General features: G+C 43.4%; 1 protein-coding gene across 2 annotated transcripts in view; it reads left to right on the forward strand.

Moving 5' to 3' along the window:
• mtss1 (MTSS I-BAR domain containing 1) overlaps positions 1-11,699 on the forward strand; it is a 48,548-nt gene that overhangs the window by 19,557 nt on the left and 17,292 nt on the right. For both annotated transcript variants that reach the window (XM_063911026.1, XM_063911027.1), the window contains exon 3: positions 1,157-1,230. In XM_063911026.1, coding sequence (XP_063767096.1) covers positions 1,157-1,230 — 74 coding nt within the window. The remainder of the gene's footprint in view (positions 1-1,156; positions 1,231-11,699) is intronic.

Raw genomic sequence — 11,699 nt, forward strand, 5'->3', positions numbered from 1 at the left:
GCACTGCCTGTCAGACACACACACACACACACACACACACACACACACACACACACACACACACACACACACACACACATATGCAGGCAATAAATAGGACATCCTCGCTGTTTCAAACTGCTCTAATGTTTGATGCAACCTTAGAAAAGTGGGTTCTTTTTCAGTCTTAAAGCTCTAAAACAGCTCTAATAAAATCATACTAAATACCTACATGCTTTTAATTAAATTCATATTTTGTGCTTAAAGGCCGTTAAACTCATCACCGGGATCATAAAGCATGATTTTCTACACCTTCAGTTCTGAGTCTCAGATTTGCATCTTTTAATGAAGTCTTTTCTGATTTTGTGAAGAAAACATTTCATTAGTTTCTCGTCAAAAAGGTGCAGTTGATTCAACTTGCACAGGACTTCAGGCTACCAGTACTAAAGAATATTTACACAATGATATTGTCAATTGTATACACTTCACTGGTGAGATATAAAACAAATCCTTCAGTCCTGCAGAACGGAACAACAAGAGACATTAATGGAGAATAAAGATATGAAATGAAAGTAGAGACAAATATTTAAGAAGCAAACCGTGGAAAATGGTACATATTATTATTGTGTGTTAGTGTATTTAGTCTTTGGCATTATGAAAGAGAATTTCCACTGAGGACACACACACACACACACACACACACACACACACACACACACACACACACACACACACACACACACACACACACACACACACACACACACAAACTAACTATTGACAGCAGTGTCATCTGATCTTCTTAGTTAGGTTTTCAGGGTTAATGACTGTGTGTTTGTCTGTGCATTCAGCTATAGAAACAGACCTACCTGGTAATGGTACACACACACACACACACACACACACACACACACACACACACACACACACACACACACACACACACACACACACACACAATAGGTCCATTGATGAAGATGACGTGCGTGTCAGAAGGTCTCCAGTTGCACTCCTGGCCTTTGAGGGCGACCTGCCTCTCATGTGTCTCCCATCAATCCCGCTTTCAAAATAAAAGTCCTTTTATGTTTACCTTTTCAAACACACACAGAGCATCAACACGAGTTCGTAGTTGTTCTTAATGAAGTTCACACCACGGTTGTTTTCTGTGTTTGTTCAGGACGACTATCGTGGTGACCGGAGCTTTCCTGGACGCTTTTCAGAAGGTTGCAGACATGGCGACCGGGACCAGAGGTAAACACACACACACACACTCTCTCAGACAAAGAAAGTGTCGATCATGGCGTGGCCCTGGGATCTGGTCAGGGGCCACTGCTCTTTATGCTGTATGAAATTAATCTTTAAATATTAGCAAGACCAACGACATCATCCTTCTCTTTCATAGAAATAGAAAAAAAGGTTAAACATGTCCGAACTTTATTCGTGTGTGTGTGTGTGTGTGTGTGTGTGTGTGTGTGTGTGTGTGTGTGTGTGTGTGTGTGTGTGTGTGTGTGTGTGTGTGTGTGTGTGTGTGTGTGTGTGTGTGTGTGTGTGTGTGTGTGTGTGTGTGTGTGTGTGTGTGTGTGTGTGTGTGTGTGTGTGTGTGTGTGTATAATGTAGAAACCATTAAGGATTTTGCTACCGGATGATGAAATGGGCCAGGAAAATTGCAGAGCCATTTTTCTGTTGCATCTCTCTTCGTCTTTTCTTCCCTGCTGTCGGTTTTTCTGCTTTCATGCCAAGTTGCTTTGGCTTTTTTTGGGGTCATTATTTCTGCTTTATTCTTTCTCTCTTTTGGTCTTCCTCTCTGGTGGGCCTCTCTCTGCTGTGACACAGTGAGACCTCATGTGCAGCTGCCTGGTTTTACCCTGGATTATGTTACCCACATTCAGTTCAGTTCTCCAATGCTGAAGAAGATCTCCAACACAGGGGCTTTTGTTTGTTGTCTTTGGATCACAATCAGATATGACATGTAGGTACGTCGGAGGTATAAGTACATCCATAAGACACAGAAATATAATGTAATGGACTTACATGTAGTGTCTCTACTTTAAAGAGTCCTCTCCTGCTGATGTTCAGGTGTATATCAGTATGTAGTGTCTCTACTTTAAAGAGTCCTCTCCTGCTGATGTTCAGGTGTATATCAGTATGTAGTGTCTCTACTTTAAAGAGTCCTCTCCTGCTGATGTTCAGGTGTATATCAGTATGTAGAGTCTCTACTTTAAAGAGTCCTCTCCTGCTGATGTTCAGGTGTATATCAGTATGTAGTGTCTCTACTTTAAAGAGTCCTCTCCTGCTGATGTTCAGGTGTATATCAGTATGTAGTGTCTCTACTTTAAAGAGTCCTCTCCTGCTGATGTTCAGGTGTATATCAGTATGTAGTGTCTCCACTTTAAAGAGTCCTCTCCTGGGACATGTCTCCATGCTCTAATGTTCAGAAAGCTCTTTATGTTTCTCATACTGCCTGTGCTGCAGCACCTCTTTTCACCCTCTGTCTGAAACCAGAGCCCAGTCTGCTCTGATTGGTTATCTGGCCGGCTGTGTTGTGTGATTGGTCAACCAGCTTAGAGATGTCCCTCTAGGAGCGAGAGGGTTCCATTAGTGATGTCACTGTGTTCCGGAAGTTTGGGAGTTAAGCCTTTGCAGACCGTTTACATGCACCGCAACTGAGGGGATTTGAGGGAAAACCCCAAAAAGCAGAATACGGCATCTCTAAGGGAGCCATTTACTGATACTATAGACCCTTCGTCTTCCATGGAACATCCTGGCGTCTTCAGTTAAGTTTGCATTAACAGCTTATCTCACCTTGAGCCGCAGCTAGCCTCAACAAGAGATGAGTGTGTTACAGGGATCTGGTTTCTAACTCTGCTCTTCACACAGCTTCCCCTGGAGCCTTATACCACTTTCATATGCAGAAGTTACCACCAGATAATAGACGTATGAGGTCGCCTCCCCTCTTCAATAAAAGCCTTCCGTTCTTTTTCAGTCAGGATGTGTGTCCTATTTTCCCAAAATGATTCTGGCAATCTACTGATAATCTTGCCATTTATTTTTCATCTGTCCTCATGCCTATGTGGAGCGTTTCCTGCAAACATTAGATCACCTTGTCTCCTGTGAATATCGAGCCAGCCTCTCTGATGCACACTGCAGACGTTATAAATACCAGGAGATCAGGCAGTGTGTTCAGAGCTGCAGAGCCTCTGTGCTTTGTTAAAGACAGTCAGCTGCCAGTGCGATTATGTAACACAGTCATTTGGTATTTAAAGGAAATCCAGAAGTGTGTGTGTGTTTGTGTGTATGGGAGGTAAATCATAGCCGCTCCCCTCTATGGAAGCTACTTCAGACCTGCTCCGTCATGTTTTATTTCATTTGCTTCTTAAATGTTAAATAGTTCAGATGAATTTGGTCTAGCTGTTTGTTTGGTGGTTCCCAGAATATAAAACCTAACCTCCACCAGCACACACACCGCAGATAAATACCAGCACAGTCCTTTAAACACAGAGGTTAGAGAGAAATAAGCAGCTTCAGGCGGATCACACTGTGCAGCACATGGCGTCACCTGGAGCTTCAGTAAAGCTTTCTCCATCATAAGGTATCATCGTGCTCGTCACAAGATGTACAGTAACCATGTGTTTTTGTAGGCCGACGCATAAGTGAGCATCACCCTGATTCAATGGGATGTTCCATTAAGGATTATAGCAGAACATAATCTCAACGTTTAGGATGCTTACACCTTTTGTTCAGCAGGATGATCTCCACATATTACACTTTATGATTTGTGAAGTAAAAAGCTATAATGTTGGGCTATAGAGGAACTACAGCACGGTCACATGACTTCACGTCTCCACCGCTAAGCTAAAGGAGGCTAATGTTGGACGTGATGACGTTTAGTCGTCTCATTTAGAGTCTTGTTAGCAACCCACTAGGGTAAAAAAGCATAATGGGGCTCCTTTAGATAAACTTCAATCAATATTCAGCATTTTAAAAACAACATTTCCACCGTGGTTGAAACATCTTGATCACCTTGCTTGTTCCCAGCCCGGTTTAGCCCCATTTAGCACCTTCTCTAGTTTAACCTGGACACACACTGTTGCCATCTGCTAGCAGTTAGCTCAGGGTAAAGCTAACACGGCTTGTTGACCAAGCACATTCCACTGATCAGTGTGTGTGTGTTTGTAAGCTGTATAGTGTGTGTGTTTTCACAGCTGTCCCCCTTCTATATCTATGGAAACATATTTTCCAAGACAAAAGACTTAGGAAAGTTCAAAACATGTGTGTGTGTGTGTGTGTGTGTGTGTGTGTGTGTGTGTGTGTGTGTGTGTGTGTGTGTGTGTGTGTGTGTGTGTGTGTGTGTGTGTGTGTGTGTGTGTGTGTGTGTGTGTGTGTGTGTGTGTGTGTGTGTGTGTGTGTGTGTGTGTGTGTGTGTGTGTGTGTGTGTGTCCTTCAGTCTGCAAGTCAACAGTTGAGAGCGTGCGACCCCGGCCATGTGATCGCTCGAGTCAGCTCTCTGAAATTTGTTTCTCTAAGCCTTTGAGATCACATGCAAATCATTTTTTTTGACTGGCAAGCTGCAACAGGTCTTCAGGGGCATGTTTGTTTAATACCTAATGCTCGCTCAATGATTTACCCCTTCTTTATTTTCGATCGGAGCAATTAGTGCCCATATGCCTTTATGCTTTATAGTCTTTAGCCTAGATTTTCGTTATTAGGAGGGTCTGGAAATGCAGTTTAGGTTGAAGTTCAGCCAGTTATTAAAAAGACCCAGTGCCATCTCAGTCTTAATGCATGATGACGACATGTTAAAGCTTCAAGAGAGCGAGTTGTAGTTTGTTTTTATCAGTAAAAATCAAAATGCAATGGCCCAGAGTTTCAGTACGATGTTGCTCAGGGTCGTTGAAAAATGAAAACAGAGAAAAATTGGGTTAAAAACAACAGCTAGGAAGCTCTGCTCAGTTTGTTTTGGATAGGGTTTTTAAAATGTGACTGTAGCACCTGACTAATTCAGATTTCCATATTTTGCCCTTTATTTTCAGCATTCTGGAAATGCACTTTAGATTGAATTTGAATTTGAAGATAAAATCACATGGGAACTTGTAAACTAGATTTACAGCCAGTGACTATTTTTAGATGAACAAATAAAGCTTCAGTAATTTCCCAAACCATTTGCCAACACACTAAATATAATGTAATTAATTAAGGAGTGACTCATTTAGATTTTCACTTAATACAGACACCAGATTACACTCTGCGTCTCAATGTGAAGTTTAAACAAATACCACTGCTGTTATCCTGCAAGTGCAAGAAAGGTCACACACACACACACACACACACACACACACACACACACACACACACACACACACACACACACACACACACACACACACACTGTGACATTTTGCGTTGACACATCTTGTCAGCGTTCAAAATCACTTAATTGTTTTCTCCTTTCAACCCGCAAAAAGTGTGTGTGTGTGTGTGTGTGTGGAACCTGTCTGCTGGGTTTTTGTTATGCGTGCAGATTGTTCACCAGGTGAAACCGACTTGAATGCATTGCTCAACGGCATCTCCGTGGTTACACGGCACATACCTGATGGAGGAGTTTGTTCGGTGTGGGCGTGCCTGAACGCATTTAGTTGACGGCTGAATTCAACTGTAGGTTATCGGTGGGTTCATGGGGTCAGAAAACAAGTTGAAGTTGAAGTTGGATAAACAAAAATGCATCGTTAAAATTCACATATTTAATGCCAGCCTTAACTCATGTCAGTTTCTGTTCAAGTGGCCGACCAAAATGAAGAAAGTTATTTGTTTGTTTAAAAAAAAAAGCACAAATTTAGCCGAAAGAAAAAAATGTCTCACTTAATAATTAATGCAGCTTATTAAGAAGGTTGCAGGTCAATTCCTCTACAGTATAATTCATTAGTTCAGTATGAAGACATGTAAAAAGGTCAGTGTGTGGGAGAGAAACTGGGATTTGCATACCATTTACATGCACTAAAACCTGTAGAACACACGACAGGAAATAGAAAAGTCCAACAAGCCGGGTCGGGACTCTTTAAAGCTCACCCTATTTCAGGCGTCTTACCAAAACCCCTTGACAATCAGAAGAGGATGCCGACTCATTCCCTGGCTTTGGACTCATTCCTGCACCCATGGCGTTGTTTGTGTGGCGCATTAAAGGGCTCTTTCTATCGCAGATTTAACTCCACCTCTGACTCACTGATTCCCTGAGTGGATCGATCACTCTCTCCCTAAATAGAAGCTGTGAGGCGTCTGTCTGTCTCTCCCCTGATGTCAGATCGTTCTTGCGTGTGTGTGAGTGTGTGTGTGTGTGTGAGTGTGTGTTACATTAAATTTAATCACATGTGCCGCTTTATTATATTATATTTCGGTAAACGGAGACGAACGCTCTGCTCCCGTCCCTCCCAGCTCTCCTTTTTTACCTTTGATGCTTTTGTGTGTCTCTTCTACACAATCCTCCTCTCCTTTACTCAAACGCTGTGTACTTGTATACAATTTGGAGTACTTCTTCCACCCTGTTTCATACTTGTAAAACCCATAAGACACACGTATATAATACCAGTGGATGTGTGCAGGCGCTGCTGGTAATGTTTATGGGAGATAATAAGGAAAATAAAAATCACAGTCAGCTGATTTTAAAGCGGGTTCCTCTCCTCTCCTTCTCCGGTGAGCACACATGACTGGTTTCCCCGGCAACAGAGGAACAGCTGACGTCCTTTGGCATCATGGGGCTTTCAAAGCAAGCGCACACGCACACACACGCACACGGATCACAAGACGCCCCTCTGAGCTCTGACTCGCTCCAGTTTCGTGACTCGTGTGTTTGGGGCTGCAGACGGTTCCTCTCCGCAGTCACTGACACACTGGTTTCACTGGTCAGTCAGTCAATCACTAAAGTAATGTACATTAAGACAGGAGCAGAACAGAGACTGGGGGGCTGTGTTTTCACATCGTTGTTTGGGTCTTTCTTTTAGACGCTTTGTGTTGTTGCTTTGGTCGAATTTAAACTTGACAAAGTAAATGAACTCGAGTCCTGTTCTAAAGTACATTTGTAGGTACTTTGACTTGTACTTGTATATATAGTATTTCATTTAATGCTACTTTATGCTTTCACTCAGAGGTGAGTATCATACTTTGTACTACAATAGTTTAACCCTCACAGTTTCTTTGTACATGTAATAACACGTGATATGCAGGGATGGCATACTGCAGTACTTTAAGCTCATACACCGTTTGTACATTTAGTCACATCAATACACTCCAGCACTGAAAGGCTCTAATGTGTAAAAACAGGATGAATTAAAGACCATAATAATATGAAACTGTACTTGAAGTACATTCAGCAGATAATACTTCTGTACTTTATTCTAAAACTAGTCATTGTGCAGTACTTTAAGTATATTTTGATCCATAAACCTTTGTACTTTTACTTTGAGCCTCATAGTATTTAGAGCCCGTAGTATTTATTCTTAAGGGTTCGAGTACTTTTACTGCACTTTGGAGGCAATATTGCATGTATTACTGCATTTATTAAACACTCTAGTTACTGCATTGTGCATATGAAACGCATTATGGGATGCAATGGAAAAATCCCATTGGCTTTTTGTTGAACAGGCAGCAGAATGATGTTGGACTGGTCAACGCTTTCCTTTCTTACCTCAAAATATTACTTCAGTTTTCCTATTTGTGTATCCTCACTTTGATGCAGAGCTGAACATGTTTGCATGTAAAGCTTTGAGGAAAGAGGTCAGCCGTTTATTTTGTGTTTTTGCTAAAGACTGCATTGCTGGATAACCTCATATTGGTCGACATGTAGGAAAAAACCAATTGAAATCAGAAGGGAAGAGGTCAGAGCGTGGTTTATTTCTGATCAAACGCCTCGTTTGTTCTAAGTTTGCCTACCTGGGGAGTCTAGGGTTTACAGGGTGGATTCAGAAAAATAAAAATGCAGACACACACACTCACACACACACACACACACACACACAGTCAGACACTCAGACGGTGGTGAAAGGGCCACATTATGAGCTGTGTGAAGCTGGAAACTCTGGGTTTAAAGAGGGAACAGTTCTCTCTCTGTCTCCCTGGCGTTGTGTCTTTGGAAAAAGGAGGGAAATTATGAACGACTGGAGCAACTTTTTATTTTCCTCCTTTTCCTTTTTCCACCCCGAGGAGTTTATGACTGGTTTCAAGTCAAACCATTCACAGTTCATATCACTGGTATGCTTCATACAACGGATTCAACAGGTAACAGAACAATCTGTCTGAATGAGACTACTCAACGTCATCACGCCCAACATTAGCCTCCTTTAGCTTAGCGGTGGTGAGGTGAAGTCATGTGACCGTGCTGTAGTTCCTTTATAGCCCAACATTAGCCTCCTTTAGCTTAGCGGTGGTGAGGTGAAGTCATGTGACCGTGCTGTAGTTCCTTTATAGCCCAACATTAGCCTCCTTTAGCTTAGCGGTGGTGACGTGAAATCATGTGACCGTGCTGTAGTTCCTTTATAGCCCAACATTAGCCTCCTTTAGCTTAGCGGGAGTGACGTGAAATCATGTGACCGTGCTGTAGTTCCTTTATAGCCCAACATTAGCCTCCTTTAGCTTAGCGGGAGTGACGTGAAGTCATGTGACCGTGCTGTAGTTCCTTTATAGCCCAACATTAGCCTCCTTTAGCTTAGCGGTGGAGACGTGAAGTCATGTGACCGTGCTGTAGTTCCTTTATAGCCCAACATTAGCCTCCTTTAGCTTAGCGGGAGTGACGTGAAGTCATGTGACCGTGCTGTAGTTCCTTTATAGCCCAACATTAGCCTCCTTTAGCTTAGCGGTGGTGACGTGAAATCATGTGACCGTGCTGTAGTTCCTTTATAGCCCAACATTAGCCTCCTTTAGCTTAGCGGGAGTGACGTGAAATCATGTGACCGTGCTGTAGTTCCTTTATAGCCCAACATTAGCCTCCTTTAGCTTAGCGGGAGTGACGTGAAGTCATGTGACCGTGCTGTAGTTCCTTTATAGCCCAACATTAGCCTCCTTTAGCTTAGCGGGAGTGACGTGAAGTCATGTGACCGTGCTGTAGTTCCTTTATAGCCCAACATTAGCCTCCTTTAGCTTAGCGGGAGTGACGTGAAGTCATGTGACCGTGCTGTAGTTCCTTTATAGCCCAACATTAGCCTCCTTTAGCTTAGCGGTGGTGACGTGAAGTCATGTGACTGTGCTGTAGTTCCTTTATAGCCCAACATTAGCCTCCTTTAGCTTAGCGGTGGTGACGTGAAGTCATGTGACCGTGCTGTAGTTCCTTTATAGCCCAACATTAGCCTCCTTTAGCTTAGCGGTGGTGACGTGAAGTCATGTGACCGTGCTGTAGTTCCTTTATAGCCCAACATTAGCCTCCTTTAGCTTAGCGGGAGTGACGTGAAGTCATGTGACCGTGCTGTAGTTCCTTTATAGCCCAACATTAGCCTCCTTTAGCTTAGCGGGAGTGACGTGAAGTCATGTGACCGTGCTGTAGTTCCTTTATAGCCCAACATTAGCCTCCTTTAGCTTAGCGGGAGTGACGTGAAGTCATGTGACCGTGCTGTAGTTCCTTTATAGCCCAACATTAGCCTCCTTTAGCTTAGCGGTGGTGAGGTGAAGTCATGTGACCGTGCTGTAGTTCCTTTATAGCCCAACATTAGCCTCCTTTAGCTTAGCGGTGGTGAGGTGAAGTCATGTGACCGTGCTGTAGTTCCTTTATAGCCCAACATTAGCCTCCTTTAGCTTAGCGGTGGTGACGTGAAGTCATGTGACCGTGCTGTAGTTCCTTTATAGCCCAACATTAGCCTCCTTTAGCTTAGCGGTGGAGACGTGAAGTCATGTGACCGTGCTGTAGTTCCTTTATAGCCCAACATTAGCCTCCTTTAGCTTAGCGGGAGTGACGTGAAGTCATGTGACCGTGCTGTAGTTCCTTTATAGCCCAACATTAGCCTCCTTTAGCTTAGCGGTGGTGACGTGAAGTCATGTGACCGTGCTGTAGTTCCTTTATAGCCCAACATTAGCCTCCTTTAGCTTAGCGGTGGTGACGTGAAGTCATGTGACCGTGCTGTAGTTCCTTTAGACATTTTGACTCAGGTAAACACAAACTCAATGTAGAGGAAACTCATTGACTTTAAACAGCTTTCTTTGTTTATTACTCAACAATAACATCATATAAACCATGCAGTGAACTTATTGGAAACACACACCCACAGCTAAATCCCTCTTAATCTAATGTCACACTAGTCTTCTTCACACAATGGATCTCTCTTCTTCAGTGCTGTGATTTAACTCCTCATTAAAACTGGAACAAAACAGAATGTGTGAATCAGAAACAAACTCCCTCCCACGCCGACGTCCGTCTCATCTCGACGGGTTACATTTTTCTCTGAAGTCATCTGACAGTCGACTCTGAGCTCCATTAGGCATGCCTGAACACACAACACAACGCCGACACGGCCTAGCACCTGGACACACACACACACACACACACACACACACACACACACACACACACACACACACACACACACACACACACACACACACACACACACACACACTGGCTCTGTGTTGTAACCCATGTGTTGCTAAATGAGTATTTAGCCCATTAAAAAGGGCTTGGCTAAGGATTTTGAAATGTCCTGATGCAACAGATCGAAGAAGCTTCAAATAAAACTAATGATTACTACTGATAACCCCCCCCACACACACACACACACACACACACACACACACACAAAACATTGCATGACAGAGTTTTGTAATGTGTGCTTTAGTGCAATGGTTTAGACCTTAATGTTCTCTGAGCTGCAACAGGGAGGGAGAGGCGAATAAACCAAACACACCTCACCACACCTTTCACTTAACACGTGCATAATGTGTGTGTGTGTGTGTGTGTGTGTGTGTGTGTGTGTGTGTGTGTGTGTGTGTGTGTGTGTGTGTGTGTGTGTGTGTGTGTGTGTGTGTGTGTGTGTGTGTGTGTGTGTGTGTGTGTGTGTGTGTGTGTGTGTGTGTGTGTGTGTGTGTGTGTGTGTGTGTGTGTACTTGCCCTCTGCCACGTCGTGTGGATGATGGGGATTTTTGGAGCAGAACAGATGAGGGAAACAGAAGGACATACGAAGGACGACGGGGGAAAGATGGATAAGAAACAGGAATAAGAGAGGGAAAGGGGGAGGTATGGAGGGAGGGAGGAAGGAAAAAAGGGGGGGTGCAGTCCAGGTTTCACTTTGACGTCGCTTGATGTTAGCACTTGAGAAGTGGGATTATTGTCTGCAGTTGCTATATTTATTTTTATGTCACTTTATGTAACTCCGCAGTGACTGTGTCTGTGTGTGTGTGTGTGTCTGTGTGTGTGTGTGTGTCTGTGTGTGTGTGTGTCTGTGTGCGTCCTCCTGTTGCAGCGCTGCATTCACATTATTTAAATCACATGCAATGAGTCAGCGTTAACTCACTCGGCGCTGACTCCTCTTCACTGTAACTCTGCTGTGTCATTGAGTCGACTCCAGGTGATAAAAACAAACGTCATCAGAAGTTTGACTCCGACAGACAGGATGCAGTTTAGGACTCAAACCGACTACTTCTACTCTTTAGAGCTTTGTGAAAATCTATTTCAAGCTGCAGTTAAATCGTCTAGATGGCAGTGAGGGAGTGTGGTCGTCTTTGATCCAGAAGGTTAATGGTTCAATCCCAGC

This window comes from Eleginops maclovinus, chromosome 20 (assembly GCF_036324505.1).
Source record: "Eleginops maclovinus isolate JMC-PN-2008 ecotype Puerto Natales chromosome 20, JC_Emac_rtc_rv5, whole genome shotgun sequence".
Classification (NCBI taxonomy): domain Eukaryota; kingdom Metazoa; phylum Chordata; class Actinopteri; order Perciformes; family Eleginopidae; genus Eleginops; species Eleginops maclovinus.